General features: G+C 63.2%; 2 protein-coding genes across 2 annotated transcripts; one reads left to right on the forward strand and one right to left on the reverse strand.

The window, feature by feature from the left end:
* Positions 1–126: 126 nt before the first annotated feature.
* On the reverse strand, positions 127–15,014 carry PACSIN1 (protein kinase C and casein kinase substrate in neurons 1). Its single transcript, XM_032133267.1, has 10 exons — positions 14,908–15,014; positions 4,648–4,780; positions 4,144–4,300; positions 3,790–4,025; positions 3,471–3,626; positions 2,968–3,143; positions 2,641–2,761; positions 2,434–2,558; positions 2,123–2,316; positions 127–1,801 (listed from the first exon to the last, which is right to left on the reverse strand). Exons 2-10 carry the CDS (start codon positions 4,708–4,710, stop codon positions 1,692–1,694), a joined length of 1,338 nt encoding a protein of 445 aa, XP_031989158.1. The 5' UTR covers positions 4,711–4,780; positions 14,908–15,014; the 3' UTR covers positions 127–1,691.
* Positions 15,015–15,748: 734 nt separating this feature from the next.
* Positions 15,749–20,014, forward strand: LOC116455538 (40S ribosomal protein S10). The gene is made up of 6 exons (XM_032133497.1): positions 15,749–15,853; positions 16,512–16,661; positions 16,847–17,018; positions 19,053–19,130; positions 19,470–19,525; positions 19,922–20,014. The coding sequence occupies exons 2-6, from the start codon at positions 16,512–16,514 to the stop codon at positions 19,961–19,963; spliced, it is 498 nt and encodes a 165-aa protein (XP_031989388.1). The 5' UTR covers positions 15,749–15,853; the 3' UTR covers positions 19,964–20,014.
* The last annotated feature ends 464 nt before the right edge of the window (positions 20,015–20,478 follow it).

Genomic DNA, 20,478 nt, shown 5'->3' on the forward strand with positions numbered 1-20,478 from the left:
CAACTGCATCCCAAACCTTGGGGTGGGGGTGTCACTACGTGGGGGTGCAGTGAGGGTCCATAACCCCCTCAGCTGCCCCCCTGGGGGGTGAGACAGACGCACAGCAAAGGAGACCCCAGAGCCAAGGACGCTGACAGAGCTCGGTTATTTTCTCTTGCTGCTTTTTGTTGTCGTATCCACGGAAATACAATCACGAGAGATATATATATTATATATATACTTCTTAAATTACACAATCAATGTACAAAAACCGGGGTGCATTGCTGAGACAGGTGGTTGGTTGGGTCTTTTCTGACTTTGTGGTTTTTTTCCGGTACCTGGCAGGGGCCGGGAGGCTCCCGCCCACCGTGCCCAGCACACGGTGCTTCCCCTGCATCCACGAGAACACTGGATCCCTGGGGCCAAAAAATTCACGAACCAACGGAGGGGGGGGCAGGATAGGAGCAGGAGGAGCGTGCGGGAAGCCCATGGCATTGATGCTGCTAAGGGTGATGGTATGGAAAGAAATGAGAGATGATCTGTAGGGAAGAGCTCGGGACGGCAAATGTGCTTGAGGCAGAGGGTGGGGGTGGCCGTGCTGGGTGGCAGCAGCCGCGGGAGCTGCAGGGCCCAGGGGAGGAGGGGTAGAGCTCCTTGGGGACAAGCAAAGGGCAAAGCGTGTCTTGTTTCCGGCCGTCTTCGCCAGGCAGCTGCTCTGCCTGGGCTGGGTATCCTGAGCCCTTCTCCTCCGGCTGCAGCTCCTGCCGGCACCCTGCAAGGCTGGACGATGCTCATCCCCCGTCCCGCTCTGCTCTTGCTTCTCTTCAGAAAGGGGCGGATGGGGACCGTCTCCAGCAGTGCCCAAGGCAGTCCTCGCTATCCCAGGCTGGCCATGAAGGTGCTTCCAGCAGCACTGGGCCGTGCCGGGTCCTTCTCCGAACAGCGCTGGATTTTAGGGCCGTCTCACCCGGATCTGGTGTGCGTTGGATACCTGCCCACCCGCAGGGCGATGCTGCTCCCTGCAGCACAGGCCGGGCATCGGCTCGGGAGCCTCCGCCCGCTCCGGGTGCGCCGACAGCCCAGCCGGGAGGAGGAGGAAGCTGAGGAGATGCCATCAAGCTCCATGGCGGGGCTGGTCCCACCTCACCTGGGCATCTCAAGGATGGCCGCAGGGCTGAAGGGGGCATTCGTCCCCTTCCTCGGGGTGGGAGAACTGGGGAGAACATGGAAACACCAAAAAAAAAAAACAAACCAACGGAGTCAGACTCCAATCCCTCTTGGTTTTCTGGGATGAATTTGGTTGGTCCCAGGAACTTCGGCGCCGTGCGTTTCGGAACAGTTCCAGCCAATCAGAAGGCGGCTCATGATTTCAGTATCTTTAAAAACCAACCAATCAGGAGCTCTCACTGGTTGGGCTTTAAGATCTTGAGGTATCGGCTTTTCGCTCAGAAAAGAAAAAAAAATTCAACTAACGTAGACGAACGGACAACGTCATCTTTCGCTTCACGTTATCTTAGAAGAAAGCGACTATGCAAAATACTCTTCGGAGACAACTCTTAAAAAAATAAAAGCTTGGTCGGAAAATATGTCTGAATCTCTAAGGGTGAGGAGTGAAGGACCAGACGGCAGAATGGCTGGTTGGCTGGTGGAGAGATGGAGACAACGGAGGGTGGATTTATCTGCTGACGGTGACAAGGAGCACACCACAAGACTTAGATTGCCTCCACGTAGTTGGCGGGGTACAGCCCCAGCTGCCCGTTGTCCAAGCGCCCTTTGCACCACCCCTGCTCGTCTTCCTCACCGAGTTTGGTTAGTTCATCACCTGGAGAGGAAGGTGGAAGGGAAGAGCTCATTGCAGGTGCTGGAAATTCTCCCATCCCCTTTTTCTCCCCGGGATGGAGCTGCTGGGGGGTTTGCAGGACTCATCCTGGGCACACCAGTTTGTAGGATAGAAAGGCAAGGGGTGACCCATGAGCCCTCACGTGCCCTGTCCCTTCTGCATTTGAGCTCAGCTTCCGCCTTCCCCTTTCCGACAGTTCAACTTCTGAAGGGCTGGGCCAACTCAGACATTATTTGAGGGATTTCTCACCCACAGCTCCAGCAGACGAGCCCCGTCCTACCTGGCAGGGGCAAGGGACCATACCTGCTTTGAAGCTGAGCTCATCCTGCTCCTGCCCGTCGTAGTCGTACAGAGCCCGCACCCTCACGCCCTTCCCCGCCGACTCCTCGTCGAAGGGGTTGGTGCCGCCGTTGGCCTCGCTGGTGTTGAAGGAGTTGCTGCCCTCGTCATCGGACCACTCGGCGCTGTAGGTCTGCCCGCGGTCGTGGCTGCTCACGCTGGGAGGGGGAGGAGAGGGAGGGGTGACTTTCACCGAGGACATCCCGCATCCCCAAATGTTTGCACCGGCAAAGGCCACGCCTCTCATGGCACCTCCCCTCCGTGCTGGCCCTCACCTCCCGCGCTCGCCCGCCTGAGCCCCCGTGTCGCCCGCGCTGCCGGCGTTGGTCAGGGCCACCCCCTCGCCCTTCTTCTGCTTCTCCTTCCGCGTTATCGTGTGCGTCAGGTCTGGGTTCCACTCCTGCAAGCACAGAGTGACCAACCCCTGAGTGCCTGGCTGCCCCGCGGGGCTGCCAGCACCCAGCCAGGGCGCCCAGCCTCACCTCAAACTGGGGCCAGTTCATGGGCATCCCGGGGCCACTGGTGCTGCGGAACCACCGGAGGTCCTCCTGCGCGTCCGACAGGCGGATGGTCTGCTCCAGCTCTCGGTACACGTTGGCGTAGCTGTGGGGAGAGACGTGGTTGGGGGGCTGTGGGTCAGGGGGGACCCCCGGGGACAGCGTGGGACGGGGGCGTGCCCAGGCTGTGTCACCTGGGGCCCAGGCCGGGTGTCCTCCGAGGCACTGGGGGGCGCCAGGCTCCCGCACAGCCTCCCGCCACTCTGGTACCTCTTGGTGACCGTCGTGTTGGCCAGCGTTCACTGTCCCTACCTGCTGCTCTCAGCCAGGTTCAGGTGTCTCTTGATGTCCAGGAGCATTTCCTTGAGGAAGTTGAGCCTCTTCTCCTCAAACTGCTGGCACTGCTCGAAGACCTGCTCCATGCTCTCGATGTACTGCGGGGTGCACTTGTTCAGCTCGTCCAGCACCTTCTCGTACTTCTCCTGAGTCTGAAAAAACGCAGGAAGGACCCTGGTTGTACCTCGAGCACCTCAGAGGCCGTTTCTGGGTGCTGAGAGGTCTGGTTTGGGGCTCACCAGGCTGGGGAGCCCAAATTGAGCCAAGAGCTGCAGTGGGTGGAATCAGCCCCCATAAGTGGGGTAAATCCCTGCCCAACTCACACTCCCCTGAGCGCTGCCTGCAAGTCCTCATCCTTCTCCAGGAGCACAGGGATGGGAAAATGGGAATGGATGGTGGAGAAAGGGAGGTGGTGGCCATCTCCACTGGTTTCCCCTGCCCAATGTCCCATGCGTCCGGCACAGTGCAGTGCCTCACACCTTTTGCACGTCTTGCTTGCACTTTTCCACTTTGTCCTGGAGCTTCTTCTGCTGCTCAGGGGTGTTGGACTGATCCGCCTTGCTGTTGGCTTCCCGGGTCATGGCCAGCTTCTCCTCCTTGCATGCCAGGTGATAGGCCTTCTTGGCTGTCTCCAGCTGTGGGGAGGACAGGGAAGGGACATCAGAGTAGCAGTCACAGCCCCCTGCCCACCCCTCTGCCTGTGGGGAGGTGCCACACATCTCTCCCAGCCGGGACCGGGCACACAGAGCCAGACCTGGGGATGCAGGGATGCCTCAGGACACGCCGTGTTTCTCTCACCTCCTTGAGCTTCTTGGCCCAGGGCTTCTGGGCTTTGCGGAAGCCATCCTCAGCCTCCTTGGCCTCCTTGAAGCCCCCCATGATCTGCTTGTGGTAGGCGTCCTTCTGCCAGTTCTTGACCTTCTCGAAGTCGTCGTTCAGGAGGCTGTTCTTCACCTCCTGGTGCAGCTCGCTCACCTTGTCCGCCTCTGTCATGATCGCGGCCCATGCCTTCTCCAGGCTGCCATACTGGGGACCTGGGGGCCGAGGGGACAGCTGGGGGTCACTCCACTGCCCTTACCCCCTCCATTTCTGCCAGGTGATGCTGTGACGGTGCGTGGGGACCCAGCCCTCCCCCTGGGGAAGCCATGGTACCTTTCTCGATGAGCTGCCTCCACCGCTTGGACCAGTCGGTGAGCTGCTGGGCGTAGGACTTCTCGATCTTGGCCCGCTCGTGCACGCAGTTCATGAGGTCATTGCAGAGTCGGTGTCCATCATCGATCCGCTTCACCGTGCGCTTGTAGTTCCCCACCTGGGATGGGGACAGGCAGGTGTGGGGCCTGTGACCGTCCTGCCTGGCTCAGCCCCAGCTGGCCTGGGGTGGCTACAGGGGAAGCACCAGGCAATTTGGGGGTGCAGGGATGGAGCTTTGGGTTGGGGCTGCTCAAAACCAACTCTTTCCAGTCCTCACTGTCACTCTGTGCCCTTCGGGGACAGCTGAGGTTGAGACCTTTGGCAGAGCCAGCTCAGACACGAAGCCACCGCAGCAGGGATGCTCTCAGGCAGGGAGGTGAGGGCAGCCCCCAGCCCAGGGGGCACCCTAGGGTGCAGGGACAGTGGTGGTGGGGTCTGTGGGAGGAGAGGATGGCTGGGACTCACCTCCCAGAAGCTGTCGGTTGTTTCCTCGGCGGCTGATGCCGACTCGTCGTAGGAACCCGACATGGCTCCCGGCGCTGCCTCGGGCGTCAGAGCAAGCGCTGGGGGTTTGCTGGGCAAACACCAGCCTCATGCACTGAGGGGACAGGAGAGGGGAGTCACGGGCGGTGCAGGGGACCCCCATTCCTCCTGTCAACAGCTCTGTGGGAAAAACCTCCAGGCACAGGGACAGTGCCTGCTCCAGTTCTGGACCCACAGACTCCTTCAGTGCCCACCACCCACTTGGTGCCATCCAAACAGCCCAGAGCCAGAGGTGCTGGGAGGGAATCTTGGGGAGCAGCACAATGGGTGCACACCGGCCGGCGCCTGGCTCAGCACCGGGAGCCGCTGGGCAAGGGGCCGTGGCAGGGTCAGGGGATGTGCCGCCCAAGAAATTCTCGTCCTGATATTCCACCCTAATCCGTCCTGATCTTCAGAAAAACGGCATCCCCGGAGTGTCATGTGGCCCCGCTGCGTGGCTTAACCCTTTGCCACTTTGCTGAGAGCTGGGAGGGGGCTGGTGGCTGGGGTGGCATCGTGTGGGGACAGAGAAGGGACTGTGGTGGCCGTGGGCACCCTCAGCATCCCCATCCTGTCCTGGATTTGGCCAGTGCTTCCACAGGAAAGCACTGGGCCTATCCTGCATGGCATCTGCCACCGGGATGGGGACAAAGTGGTCACAAAGAGCTCAAATTTCCTCCTGCCCTGTCCCCAAAAGGGCTGTGGGAGAGGGATGTGGCCGTGAACTTCACACACCATCCCTTCCTTGCGGAGGTGGAACGGGCAGAGGGAGGCCCAGTTGCCTGTACCCTGCCTTGTGGTGGGGTGGGAGGGCAGGGCTGAGGGCACAGGGTCCCGTGGGGAGCACTGGTGAGTGCCCACACTCTCCAGCTGTGTGCACAGCTGGCCTTGAGGTGTCGCCAGGCCAGGGCAGGGCACAGCCCCAGGAGGACGGGGGCCTGAAACAGTTACTGGAGCGCGGCGCAGGGCTCGCTGTGCTGGAACTAACAGGGCCTGGCAGGGATTTAGTGATATAACCAGGGAGGCACCAATCCCCTCCACCCTCCCCAGACGGTTAAAAATAAACGCGTGACTGTCCCTCGTTCAGCCGCCGCGACGCAGATGGATGGGGGACAGCAGCGTCCCCCCGCAGCCGGCTGCACGCGGCGCCCGCGCCTGCCTGGCACCCACGGCACCGCCACAGCCACTGCCTGGCACCCACAGCATTGCCAGCACTCCTCCTGGCACCCACTGCCACTGTCCCTGCCTGGCACCCATGGCACCACCACCGCCACTGCCTGGCACCCACAGCATTGCCAGCACTCCTCCTGGCACCCACTGCCACTGTCCCTGCCTGGCACCCATGGCACCACCACCGCCACTGCCTGGCACCCACAGCATTGCCAGCACTCCTCCTGGCACCCACTGCCACTGTCCCTGCCTGGCACCCACGGCACCACCACCGCCACTGCCTGGCACCCACAGCATTGCCAGCACTCCTCCTGGCACCCACAGCACTGCCAGTGTCACTGTCTGGCACCAACGGCACTGCCACCATCACTACCTGGCACCCACGGCACTGCCATGCCTGGCACTCGTGGCACCATCACTGCCACTGCCTGGCACCCATGGCACCAACGTCACTCCTGCCTGGCACCCACGATACCACCACCACCGCTGCCTGGCACCCACAGCATGGCCAGCACTCCTCCTGGCACCCACTGCCACTGTCCCTGCCTGGCACCCACGGCACTGCCACCGCCACTGCCTGGCACACATGGCACCACCATGCCTGGCACCCACGGCACCAACAGCACTCCTGCCTGGCACCCATGGCACAGCCACTGTCCCTGCCTGGCACCCACAGCACCATCCCTGCCGTTGCCTGGCGCCCATGGCACCAACACTACTCTTGCCTGGCACCCACAGCACCGCCACTGTCCTCGGCACCCACAGTGCCACCACTGCTCCGGCCTGGCACCACAGCACTGCCACTGCCCTCCCTACCCCAGCACCTGCAGCGGTGACAGAGCCCCTGGTGGCACAACCCCAAGGGACCCCGCAGGTGCTGTGGGCATCGTCCCCCCTGAAAGCCACGGGCACAGTGCAGTGCCCGGGTCCTGTGCCTCTGGGTTTTGCTGCAGAGGCTGCGCTGGCATGGCAAGGGCACCCTCAGGGTGACAGCCCCACCGTGCCAGGGCTGGGATGGGGACTGCAGGGAGGGAGCACACCCGCGGCTGGGTGTACCCCAGGACTCAGGGGCACAGCGCCAGCCCCAGCTGCCCCCAGCGAGCCGCTCGTGCCATGGGGCACTGCGGACGTGGCTGCCGCAGCTCCCTCTCCGAGCCACTACCTGGTCCGAGCCGCAGCCCGGGGGTTATTTTTGGCTCTGCATCACTTCCCAGCTAACGCTGCCGCCTCGTTGCCACTCTCCTGCCACGCACCCCCACGCACGACCACCCTCGCACGCCCGTGCACGTGCGTGTGCCCCCACCACACCGGGCCGCCTCGGCCGCCTGTGCCACGCGTGCCAGCCCCCTGCCAGCCCCCCGGCCCTGCCAGAGCAGCCCATCAGCTCGTATCAGGGCAGCTGGCGGTGATGCCTGGCGCCTGCAGAGTGTGGAGAGCTGCCAGCCCCAGCCACGCGCTGCCGCTTGGGTACCCTCGGCCTGGGGGGCTCCGCTCCGGCCCCTCGCTTCCACGGAGCTGCCAGGGAGAAGCCACAGAGTGTTTGGCATCAAGTGACAGTGGAGTTTGTCCCAGCTCCTGCTCCACGTGCCCTTGGGCTACTCCTGCAGAAGCGGCTCCCCTGCGTGTCTCTCCTGTCAGCCTGCTCGGCGCTGAGCACTGACACAGCTCTTCTCACCCTCCAGGCAGCTCCTGCTGCCCCGGTGCTGCAGGGGGGTCTCTGCCCTCTGTGGGGCCGGGCTGTGGCCGTGGCCCTGCGCAGGCAGGAGGCTGCTGCAATGCAGAGGCTGGTGCTGCTGACACCGCGGGCAGGGCACGGGCAGCTGCCCGCACCCCCACGGCAGAGCCCTGGCTGGCAGAGCCCTGTCCCCAGCAAGGTGGGACATTCCAGCCCTGCTGTCCCCTGTCCCCAGGTTGCTCTCTCCAGTTGTGTTTGTGGTCCCAGACCCAGCATCTCTCCTGCAGCCAAGAAGCAGGGGATGGGGATGTCACACTCCTGCCTCCGCGCATATTGGCTGAGCCCAGTGGGGACCAAGGGCAGGAGGGGCTGCAGAGCCTCTGGTGCAAGTTCCTCTGCTGCAAAGAGCCCCTGGCCAAAGCAGGATGGTGGCAGATGCACTGTAAGGAGAGGAGCAGAGCACAGAGCGAGATGGTGTCCCCATCCTGTCCCCATCCTGTCCCCAGGCAGCAGGTTCACGCCAGGTGTGAGCCCCATTGCTGGGAGGGCAGTGGGTGAGCGACTATTGCTGAGAGCATCCAGGGCAGGGGGAAGCCACACTGGGAGCTGCACTGGTCTGTGGGAATCCAAGCAAGTGGGCTGGGCCTCGGGCTTTTGGGCACAGGAAAGGTCATTTGCTCTCCCTTATCTCAGCATGGCGCTGCTTGAGAGTCTGTTTTGGGGTGCAGCACCCATGCCACCGTGATGCACCACTATGGCCACATGACAGCCACTCGTGGCAAAGACAAATGGATTCAGCCAAGGAAGTCCAGAGGAGCCTGGCAGCAGCATCTCCCACCATGTTCCGGGGCTGCATCCACCGAGGGTACCAGTGCCCATGTGCTGCTCCCGTTGTGGCCACACACGGGGCTTGAGGTGGCCGCACGTGGGGGGTGAAGTGGCCAAGGCACAGCGGCAGGTCCCAGGGAAAACCCACGACACCGACGTGCATCGCAAGAGGCTTTGCAGCTGCAGGAGCTGTGCCTGGTTCGCTGCTCAACTCTGACCCAGCTGAGCTGGGATTCCCACCCCAGGGCTGGTCCGTGCATCCCACGGGGCTGGGAGAGGAAAATGCTCCTGAGGCTGGTGAGGGTCAGAGCTCTCAGGGAGCCAAGGGGTGTGGAGGGGTTTGGCTGTGGCGTGGCTGAAGCGTGGTCCCCTCCAGAGCCCATGTGGACCCTGTGAGGAAATGGTTAAAGTGGGTGCTGCTGATTCACGCTGGCAGCTCCGAACCAGCAGCGCCCAGGGCTTGGGGCTGAGCAGCCTCAGCGCCCATCCTGCCCCCTCGTCATCAAACCAAGCCCAAGGCCAGGCAGGTGGTGAGCCTGGGCCCTTCCAGGGTATTGTCTCCGTGGGAGCAGGCTCACGTCAGGGTCCCTCCTGCATTCCCTGGCAAAACCCAGTTGGCTGCAACATGAGCAGGGCTGGAGCCCTTGGGCAAAGAGCCAAATCCAGGATGGTGGGGGATTCTCCATGGGATTTCGGCCAGAGCAGCACCATGGGGCTGCCTGGGACCTGGTGTTCGAGCAGTGCATAAGGCGGCTGCAAGGGCAGCAGGACCCTGGAGGGGGCACGTAGGTAATGGTGGGAAACTTCTGGGAGCCACTTTTCCAACAAATCCTGGATGGAATGTGCCTATGTTTCCACCAGCGTCATCTGCATTCATGGGGGGATCTGAGGACTGGGGACCTGCTGGACCCTGCAGGGTCAGGGCTTGTGGGCTCCCCAGAACCAAAGAGGAGGTTCAGTGATCCAGGAGCAGGACCAGGAGCCTCGTGTCCTGTGCACAGACGGGAGGCCACTGGGGGCCAGGTGCTGCCAGGTTGCAGTAGCCAGGGGAGACGCATTTGCTCCAAGCCCTGGCAGCGATCGGCTTCACAGCTCATGTGGGCTCTGCAGAGACCTTCCCCTTCCTCCTGCGCTCCCAAAACTGCCCTGCTCAGGGCACCCATTAATCTTCTAAGGATTTTAGGAGCCTTGTGCAAAAATTTCTGGAAGCTTGCTTGGCATTTGAAGATAACGCAAGAGTCTCTCCAGGGGAGCCTGCAGCCCAGCTCAGGGACAGCGGATGTGCCGGGAATGCGGATGGGGAATGTGGATGGGGATCCCGGGAGGGGCAGCAGCAGCAGGATTGCCAACCCCCTGCATGTGCTCAGGCCTGGGGGAGGGAGAGGGGGCTCAGCCTCAGCTGGGGGTTCCACTGGCTGCCCAGCTCTGCAGCTCTGTCTCATCCTGCCGCCTCGGCTCGCCGCGGTAAACAAGGCTGCTCGGACACTGAGCAGGGATTTGTGCGGTCCCGGGAGCCGGGTTTAGGCAGAAATCCAAAGATGAGGTTTGCAGTTAAACCCAGAAGTGGCAAACAGGGATGGTGGAGGATACGGCGGTGCCATCCCCCCGCTTCTGCATCAGGGAGGGGGGAAGCGGAGCGTCACGCGCTGGCACGGGGGTCCCGTCCCCTGAGCCTTGGTGGGATGGACCCGGAGCTGGTGGTGACAGGAGGCAAATGGGGCTGCTGGGAGCAGGAGAGGCGGAGGGACAGTGGAATTCCAGCTGTCTCTGGTGGGGAAGCAGACTTGGAGCCAGAGGGGACAGGAAAGTGGGGAGATGGGGGAGCAGCAAGGCAGAAGCTGGGGTGACAGTGCTGAAAGGAGGGGGTCCCGTGATGGGGTAAAGGTGTTTGTTGGGCAGGGGGACAGCGATGACAGGGACAGCACAAGTTCCCCCCCATTATTTGCGGATGGGGAAACTGAGGCACAAGCCCGGGAGTGCGGCAGCATTGCAGAAGGGGTGTCCCTTTCCCCAGCACCCCACTGGACACACGGAAGGGGTGAAGGTCATATACCCCCCCAGCCTCCCTGGCTTGCAGAAGGGATCAGGGGACATTGTGTCCTGCCGGGGGGTGCAAAGCCATGCCGTACTGCCCGGAACTTGCACAGCATCCCCCCCGCCGTCCACCCATCCCCTCAAGGGACCCGGGCATCCCGCACCCCATCCCGGCAAGGGACCCCGGCATCCCGCACCCCATCCCCGCAAGGGACCGGGCGTCCCGCACCTCGTCGCCGCAGAGGACCCGGCTGCCCCCGCGGGGGCCGCGCTCACCTGCCGGGGGCCGGGGGCCGGGGGGCCGGGGGGGCCGGGGGCCCGAGGCCGGGGCTCCGCTCGCTCCGCTCCGCTCGCTCCGCTCCCGCCGGGCAGCGGCGGCGCGCACGGCCGCGGGCACGCGCCTGCCCGAGCCGCCCGTTGCCATGGCAACCGGGATGGAGCCGCTGCTCCGAAAATCATCCGGGGGGGGGGCGGAGGGGGGAATGGACCCCCCCCCCTCCCCCCATCCCCGCGTCCGCGCCCACCCCGAGGTTCCGCACTGCCGCCACCCCCGCGGGAGCCGCCGGCCCCAGACCCTCGCCCAGGGCACCCACCGGGGCCGCCCCACTGCGGGGGCCCGCGGCCCGGGGGCACGGCCCGGGGGGGTGGTGGGTGCCACGGCCGGGCGATGGCGGGGTCCGGCCCCGCGGCGCTGCCGGGCTCCGTTAGGGCCTAATCGCACTCGTTCCCCCCGGGCCACGCGGCTGGGGGGGGCTCTTTGGGAACCCCCCCCGGGGTTCCTGGTCCTGCTGCCCCGGGGGTCGTTGTCCCTCCTGCACGGGAAGGGACAGAGCCGTGCACTCCCTCCGCTGCTGTCCCGGCCTCTCTGTCACCCCCGCGGTTGCAGGGGGGGTTTTGGGGCTGAGCCACAGCTTTTGCAGGAACAAACACCCCAAAACGCCTTCGGAGAGGCAGCCGGTGCCGCCTCCTTGCCAAATGTGCCAGCTGGGAACAGGCTGGCAAGAGAATCAGGAACAGTCTTTTCCCCCCGACAGGGCTGGGGAAGGGGGTGAGGGGGCTGCACACCCCAAGGCTTCTTGAAGGGGAGCAGGGCAGCTCCCCCTCACTGCCATCTGCCCATCTGCCTCCTCCCAAGCCCCGGAGCTCATGCCCGGGGTCACAGGGGTTTGTCACAGGATGGGCGCCCCGGGAGCAGAGGGGGCTGGAAGCCGTCGGAGAGCAGGGAGGATGCGGGTGGGGGTGATGACAGGCTCCCCGACACCACGCCTGCATCCCCCCGCTTGCGGGGGATGTCAGGGAAATTAAAAGCCAGCAGGAGACGAGAGCGTCCAGGCGAGTAACCGAAGCCGCTGCAGAAGCTGCAGTAATGAGGCTGCCGGGGCCGCTACCGCCCGGATCGGGTTGCCCAGAGAATGCGACCCGGTCCCGGGGGGCTCTGCCGGCCTCCGACGCCGGCTCAGCTTTCCCCTAACAAGCGCCTTGGGCCGCCTAATGAAGCTCGGTGGGGCTCTCCAGCCCGCCTGCCTTCCGGCTCCTTCCAGCTCCATGCCACCCGAGCCATCCCACCTCATGGCCAGACAGAATGGCCCCCGGGAAGGTTTCATGCCCGGCTGCAGCTGAGGTGAGACCCCAGTGATTTAATGCCCCCAATCCCAAACAGGAGTGGGATGGATGGTGGTTCCTTCAGGAGCGGGAGATCTTTGCCTGTTGGTGTGTCAGGGTGAGGAACCAGAGGGTGCTGAATGACTGGTCACAGTCCTTCCATGCAGTGAGTTGGCAGTTCTCAGCACAGGGTCACTGCAGGCACCACTGGGATGTCCCATCTGCCATCTGCACTGACAGCATCCCTGCTGCAGAGGGGAAAATGTCCTTGGCATTAAACATTAGGTGACAAACGCTCTCCAGGATGGTGACGTGGGGACCTCAATGACTTGGGGGGGTTCCCCAGTGCAAAGAGCCATTGCCACCAGCTTTGTGGTCTGTGCAAGTGGCACCAGCTCAGGTCTCCTTCCCTGCAGCTTGGACTGTTCCATGCCGGGAGGAGGTGGGAGCTCTGCCTCCTCGGTTCCTTCACCAAAAACTCGGTCACGACAAACTTTTCCCCGGCTCTCACCATCCCACCGTTTACTGTTTTCAGTGGTAAGTCACTTCTCCTCCTGTAAATGAGTTTCCTTGTGGGAAGCAGCAGACGGTATTGGCAGGAAATAAGCCCTGATTTATGGGGCCACTTGCCGCTCTGGAATTACAGCTCCGTGAGCACAAATGGAGAAGTTGGAGCACATGAGCCCACACTGTGATCCCAGCGGCTGCTGGAGGTGGAGCAGGCAGGAATGAAGAGATGCCACCAGGGATCAGCCGCCTGCCCATCACCCAGGCAGGAGTGCCGGCCTTCGCACGAACGGCAGGGTTTCGAGCACAGCCAGCTCCCGTCTGCCTCCCCAGCAAGGAATGGAAAATGTGTTCCCTAAATCCCAGCAGAGTCCCCAGTTACGGGGCTCAACTGGTTCTGGGAGCAATGGGAGAGCCCCCGGCCCATGGGCGATCCAGGAAAGGCTGGTGGAGATGGGGGCAGAGGGCATCCCAGTCATCCCGAGCCCATTCCTGGCCTCCACTGCCTCTTCCCAGGGCAGAGTGGAGTGGGAGCTGGGGCTCGCGGGGCCGGATGGGGCCAGTGCCCCATGCTCGCCCCATGCCCGGGCTGCGTCCCTGCTGCGGATGTGCCGCCGGTCCCAGGAGCCCTCCGGGGAGCTGGGAGAATGCAAGCGCTACTTTGCATCTCTAATTAGCCGCGGAGGATAATTGGCGGCTCTGCGGCAGACAGGCAGCCATTGTGGAGGGCCCCGCGCGGGGCAGGTGCTCCCAGAAACCCAAATCCCACCGAAACAATCCCCTTCTTGTCTGCCTGTGACCGGCCGGGGCATCCTCCGAGCCCTTCCGGGGAAGAGGCTGGGGCCGGGACATAAAGGCTCCATTTTTCCTGGGAAACAGCGTGAAGCTGCCTGCAGGCAGCTGCCCGAGGAGCCCGTACGCATCACCCACGGCCACAGTGGTGCTGGGGCTCGCTGCCTCCTGCCCCCCATGCTGTGCCACGCCGGGGGCAGCCGGACGCTGGCTTGGCCGCTCCTGGAAGTTGCCGGCTGGATGCAGCCTCTCCTCCTCCAGGATCATCCGCAGGAGCTCAGCAGGTCCGGGGTTTGCCTTCAAGATGTTGCACAAACGCCGGCCAAGCTGGCACCCCCGGGACAAAGTCTGTCCCCGGGCAGAGCCGTGCCAGGGGCTCTGCTGGAGGAGCCTGGCTCCATCCCGTGCCATCCCGCCCTGGCAGGGACCAGCACATCTGGGGACACGGCATTCCCAGCGAGGGGGATCCCACACAGAGCCGAGCCCAGGCTTTGGGCTCAGGACGCGGCCCCGGTTGGTGCTGACGCGCCTTGCTGATGTCCCTTCCCTTCTCGCCCTGCCCTGTGCACGTCACCGTCGGTCCCTGCCAGTGCCTGGGCTCTCTTCCCTCAATCCTTTCACGGTTAAATCCCGCTCCCGTCCTGCCGCAGCCCCTCCGGCGGCCGCACACCCTGCGAGAGGAGGGAGAGAAAGCGGCCAGTGTGGCCAGGGGCGCACGGATCAGTGCAGACCCCGGGGCACGGCAGCACCTCCAGCACCGGGCAAACCGGTGCCTGGTGAATTCCCCGATTTTCTCTGCGTTCCCGCAAAGGGAACACAAAACCCCAGGAGGTGGGAAGGACCCTCAGGGCTTCAGCCGGGGTTTCGGGGTCAGGCGCGCTGGGAGCCGCAGTGCCTGAGCTCTGCTGTGCTGCGGCCACGGCCTCGACCTGGACATTTGGCTTAGGGATGGGGTTTACCCAGGGAAGGTGACGCGGGGGCCGAGGGATGCGGGAGCAGCCGGGGAGGCTGCCGGGAAAGCTCTAATCCGTTTAGCAAAGCACTTGTTTTGCCATTTCCAAGGCAGGAGGTGCAGGAGCTGTGAGGAGGCAGAGATGCAGCAGAGGCAGGGACAGCGACAGCGGCAGCGACTGGGGACACTGTCCGTGGGCAGCATGTCCGGGCCAGGCGGGCACGGACAGCTCCTGCTCCGCGGGACGAGCCGGGGTGTGCGTTTCTCCCGGGGGATGCCGCAATTGTCGCAGCATCCTGGGTATCACCCTGTGGGAACTTCGCCCCAGCGCCGTCCGTGCTCCCCCCGAGAGGAAGAAAGGAGGGGATGACACGGTAGCAAAACCCCAGGAAGGCATTAGGCAGCTCCAGGAATGCGGCGCATCCCTCCATCCCTCCCGTTCCCCACCCGGCACAGTCCGGCACAAGTTGGAAACCACTTAAAACGGGTCGGGCGCCGGTTCGTTCCCCAGCGCAGGGCGCGGACCCGATTCAAGCACCGGAGGGCACAGCGCTGTCACAGCGCCCCGATCTCCGGCATCCCCTCTGCCCCACGGCGACAGCCCTCCGCCCCCGCCGCCACCCGCCCGTCCCGCCGGCCGTACCTCGGGAGCGCGGGGACAGCGGCGGAGCCTCTCCCGGGGCCGGCGCTGCGCATCGCGGGCGGGTGGCGGCAGATGGGGCGGAGGGAGGGGGTAAAGATCAGCTCGGAGATTAGGGCGGCATTTTTAGCCGACCAATCCCCGGCTCGGCGCGGCAGCTCCTCGGCCGCGCAAGGTGACAAGGCGAGCGCGGAGCGGATGCGAATAAGCCGGGAGCCCCAGGGGCGGCTCGGGGTCCCGGCGCCTCCCCCGGTCCCTCTGCTGTCCGCACCCGGGGTGCTCCGGGGGTGCCCGGGGTGTTTAGGGGGGCAGCGGGGACGTGTCCCCTTCCCCGCGGATCCCCGCTCCTGTGGCTCCCGGCGGGTTCCAAGCCCCGAACAGTCTGGGAGAGCCCCGGGCAGGGGGAACACGGGATGTGCCCGAGGGGACACGGCTCCAGTCCTCCATCCCGGGACCACCGCGGCCCCCCGGAGCGAGAGCCCGGATGAGGGGGTGACACATAGACGGGGGGTCAGGGGATCCCCGGGTTCCGGGCGGTGTTTTGGGGAGCAGAGCACTCCGGTGCCTCCCGGAGCCCCGAGCCCTTTGCCCTGGGTGGGACCCGCGGCGTCCCGGGACCCCGGGCAAGGCTTTACAGCCCGGCTCCGAAGGACACCGGGCACCGCGGGGAGCTGGGGGTGGCACAGCTGGGGACGTGGGGGGATGTCACGGCTGGGGGTGACACGAGGGGGGAGTGCGGGGGTGTCACGGGGGGGGGGTGCAGGGGTCGGCTGCTGACCCCATCAGGCAGCGCGGCGGACTCCCCGTTCCCCGGCGGGAGGGGGCCCGCGCTCCGCTCAGGCAGCGCCGCGGCCACCCTCGCCGGCGGGGGCCTTTCGGGCGGCGGAAGCGGCGGTCCGGCGCACGCGCAGTCCTTTCCGGTCGGGCCCCCGCCGCCGCCGCCGCCACGGTGAGGCCGCGCTCGGGCCATCGGCCCCGCATCGCCGCCATCCTGGGGCCTGGACCCCCCCGCGGGGCATCTCCGCCATCGGGGCTCCAGGCCCGGCTGTGCGGGGAGGGAGGGATTGGGGGCGCCAGGCCGCGGGGTGGTACCGGCGCTCCAGCGCTGGCACCGGGGCCTCCCGTCCCAGGCGCTGCCGCGGGGGTGGCCCGTGATCCGCGGGGGTTCGGTCATGGCCGAGCACGGAGAACCCCGCGGGTCCGGGAGCGCCGAGTTCCTGCCGACGGTCCCGAGGCGCTGTGGGGGGCGAGAGGCTCCCACGGCTCTCGGTTCCCGAGTTCAGTTTGAGTTAACGGCAGCACCAACGGTGTCCGCGGCGGAGCCGGGACAGGCTCCCCCCGAGCCGCGGCCCTGCCCTCCCTGTGCCCGTGTCCTGCTGTGACCGGCCTCGGGCGGTGCCGTCCGTGGTGCGCGGGAGGATTTAAGGGGAAAAAGCTGGCACTGCTCGGTTTTCCCTCCCGGGAAGCAGCGAAAAGGCGCGGCCTGGTGGGAAGAGCGTCCCGAGGCAGCTCGGGGGGCACTGGGGCCACCCAGCAGGGTTCGCTGGCCCCGGGGCAGATGTTGGTGCCCGAATGTCACCGAGCCCTGTTCCCTGTGCGCTCTGCAGATGTTGATGCCCAAGAAGAACCGAATCGCCATCTATGAGCTGCTCTTCAAGGAGGGGGTGATGGTGGCCAAGAAGGACGTGCACATGCCCAAACACCCCGAGCTTGTGGACAAGAACGTGCCCAACCTCCACGTCATGAAAGCCATGCAGGTGTGAGGGGTTGGGGGTACAGGTGTGGGGCAGGGGTGGTGCTGCAGTTGTGTCCTGTGCGTGTGAAATGTTCCCTGTTCCCACATCCCCACTGCCCTGCTGAACCCCAGTGTCTGCAAGGCGCTGGTGGAGGAGCTGGGAGAGGCTCAGCTGTAACTGGGAGTAACTGGGAACTCTCCCCGCAGTCCCTCAAGTCCCGAGGGTATGTGAAGGAGCAGTTTGCCTGGAGACACTTCTACTGGTACCTGACCAACGAGGGCATCCAGTACCTGCGGGATTATCTCCACCTGCCTCCCGAGATCGTCCCGGCCACGCTGCGCCGGAGCCGCCCAGAGACCGGCAGACCCCGGCCCAAAGGTGAGCTGGGGTGGGCACAGGGCTGCTGGGCACTCAGGACAGTGCCAGGTGTGTGTGGTTGTGGGGATTGGATGTAAAATTGGGAACATAGCAAAAAGATGTGGTTGGGGTTTGTTGCTTTTGTACCTGGCGCGGGGATGGTGTCCCCTGAGAGGGGTGGGGACCCACGGACACATGGTCTGAGTGGGGACTGGCCTTCTGCAGGGACTGGGGAGGTTGGGAGCACGCCTGCTGAGATTGGGATGTGGTGGAGGTACTGTCCAGGGCTGGGTGAGCCCCAGCTGGGGATCACCTGTGGCCAGGTTGGGTGTCCTGCTCTGCCTTCACCACAGACACTGAACGTGCTGCTGGCCAGGGCTCGTTGTTAAAGGTTTACAGCAAACTCGTGGTGGAGGAGCAGCAGAGCCCACAGAAATGCTGAGGAGTTTGGAGCATCTCTCTGTGAGGAGAAGACTGAGGGAGCTGGGCCTGGTTAGTCTGGAAGAGAGGAGACAAAGATCCCCAGGGGGTGTGCCAGAGGATGGTGCCAGACTCTGTTCTGTGGTGCTCAGTGACAGGACAAGGAGCAGTGGCCAGATACCAAAACACAACAAATTCCACCTCAACGTGAGGAAGAACTTTCCATGTGGGTGGCAGAGCACTGAACAGCTGCCCAGGAAGGGTGTGGAGTCTCCCTCTCTGGACACATTCCTGTGTCACCTGCTGTGAGTGACCCTGCCTTGAGAGGGGGGCTGAACTGGATGATCTCCAGATCGACCCCCAGCTGTTCTGTGGTTCTCTGTGTTGGACTTGCAGCTCTCATTTTCCCTTGGGGGGTTTTCACACCCCCGAGTGCAGGAGGTGCTGGGGGTGCAGCCAGATGTGCTCTGGCTCTGGGGGCTCACATGGGTTGTGCTTTTTGCTTCTGAGCCACAGCTGGGGCTGGGGCCGGGGGTTGCTGGGAGTTCACCCCCAGCTCCTGCAGTTTGCCTCTGAGCCAAACAAAATGGGAGCATCACCCACTTCAAAGGAAAGAATTGCAGAGAAACTGAGAAGACGATACATTCTTTGATCTCTGAGTTGCTTTGGATGTTCCAAGATTTGTTCTTTAGATGCTGTGTTTATCCAGTGAGCTAAAGGAGCTGCATCCCTGCTGGGAGGCAGGCAGGGAGGGGTGGCAGCTCCTGGCTGGGGTTTGTGCAGGAGGAGCCGTGTGTGGTGGTGTCACAGCCTTGTCCTGGTGCTGGAGCCCTCTCTCAGCCCCACCTGGGCAGAGATACTTGGAAGGGCTGCACTGGTGCTCTTTTTTGCTATGGATGACCTGCTTGAGGCAGCAGCAGCAGCCTGGGAGCCACAGAGGTGTTTAGTAAAAGAATTATTACAAGAACTGGGTTTTGTGTGGCCAAACCAGTGCCTGTGGACTGCAGGAGGACACTGAGGTGTGCCAGGCACAGCTGCCCCTCAATGGATCCTGCCTGGGTGGGCAGACCCCAGCTGGGGCTCCAGGGACACATCCCAATCCCTGAGAGGTGGTGGTCCCACCACGGCTAGGTGTTCCTGCAGAAGTTCTGTCTGGTATTAATCTCTGAGATTCCACAGATAATCTGCTTTTACTGTCATAAACATGTTTTGTGGGGGGATTTGGGGTACTGACAGTGTGGCTGTTTCAGGCTGGGGTCAGAATTCTGTCCTGCAGTTTGTGACTCGGCTGTGGGCAGGCTTGTTGGACATGGCAGATTCCCAGTGTTTCTGGGGTTTTACCAGCAATAATGTTCAGCACTAGTGTGATGAGCAGAAGACTGTTGAGATGATGCTGTAAATCCACTTCTCAGGTTATCTAACTTCTACCCTGTCACATGCTGGGACACTTGAGCGGATTTCACCCTTAAAGTGAAGCTTCCCTTATTAAACCACTGTTTTCTTTAGGTTTATTCTCCCTGAGTTGCTCCAGGTGTGGCCCTGTTGGCAGAACTAATGCTGTTCTCCACCTCGGGGTGCAGAAGGAGCTGTTTGTGTGCTGGTGAGCAGTGTTTGAGGCTGTGCTCTGTGTTCCAGGTCTGGAGGGTGAGCGCCCGGCGCGGCTCACGCGGGGCGAGGCTGACCGGGACACGTACCGCCGCAGCGCCGTGCCACGTGAGTGTCCCTGCTGAGCCCCCCTGCCCTCTGGGGGACAATTGTCCCAGCGATTGGGCTCCTCTCAGGGAGAAAAGGAGAAGATGAGACTCTTGGTGTAGCGTAGGGTCTGTATGTGTGGGTGGATGGGAGGTTTGCTGGAGTTGTGTCTGGCTGAGCTGTGGGATTTTCTCTGGGGTTGGTTCAGTAACTCTCAGACGTGCTCAGTTACGGCTGTTTTCGCTTTGCTGTGGTTAGCCCCAGCTTTAGTTCTGTGTGATGGTTAAAGCTTTGCTCCCAGGCAGGAGCACTGTGCTGGGCAGGGGGTTCTGTGGGCACTGACTGCTCCTCTCTCTGCAGCTGGTGCTGACAAGAAGGCTGAGGCTGGTGCTGGAGCAGCCACTGAATTCCAGTTTGTGAGTATTTGTATTTGAGCTTTGCTTCCTTTGTTGAAGGCTTTGATGGGGAGAAGCTGGAAAGTCCTGCCTGTGGGACTCTGAGGGTGTCAGAGAGGCTGGAAACTGTCACCCTTCACACGCAGCTCGCTCGCTGTGGGGAAAGGATGTGGTGGGACACAGGCCAGAGACAAGTTTGACAGCAAGCTGAGCTCTTTGGATATCCGTGATTTTACACTTAATAAATGAAAGAATTTTAGGTGTGATCCACAGAGCTGGCTGGAATAGGTTGATGTTGGTGGTACTCACCTGGCTGGCCTGTGCCTGTGTTAGACTGTTGAAAGAGCTTTGATGATGTTTGTTCTTGCTGTCATTGCTTGACACAAGATTTCTAACACTCTCCTTTTGCTGTTTCAGAGAGGTGGATTCGGTCGTGGACGTGGTCAGCCCCCGCAGTAGAACTTTGTGCTCATGTTTTGTGTATAATAAAACAGGTGAAAATGCCACTGGGTTCATGCCTGTGTCTCACTGAAGTGCACAAACAGAGCTCACGAAGCACAGGGTGACTCAGATCTTTGGCATCTGGAACAGCACTTTGGGAGCGTCCTTCACTAAAAACAGGTTCTAGTGAAGGAACTCTCCAAGTTTAGGGGGTGTGGAGGTGAGTCCTGGAGGAATGTGGGGCTGTTTCCCATCTGCCCAGGGCGATGCCGATTTCCGGCGATGCAGCAGGGCTGGGCTGGGACAGAGCTGTTCTGCAGATGGAAAACTCAGCTGTGCCAGCCCGTGTCCCTCTGAGAGGGCTACAGGACACGCGGGTGGCTCCGCGTGTCCTGCACCGCTGCGGTGTCACTCGTGGGGCACCGAGGGGGGGTTGGCGGCCGCGTCTGGGGGAGCCGAGTGCTGCGGTGGCCGCCGCCCGCCGCCAGGTGTCGGCTCGGCAGCCGGTGACCGTGATCGGTAACGGAGCCGGG

Source organism: Corvus moneduloides, chromosome 24, assembly GCF_009650955.1.
Source record: "Corvus moneduloides isolate bCorMon1 chromosome 24, bCorMon1.pri, whole genome shotgun sequence".
Lineage (NCBI taxonomy): Eukaryota > Metazoa > Chordata > Aves > Passeriformes > Corvidae > Corvus > Corvus moneduloides.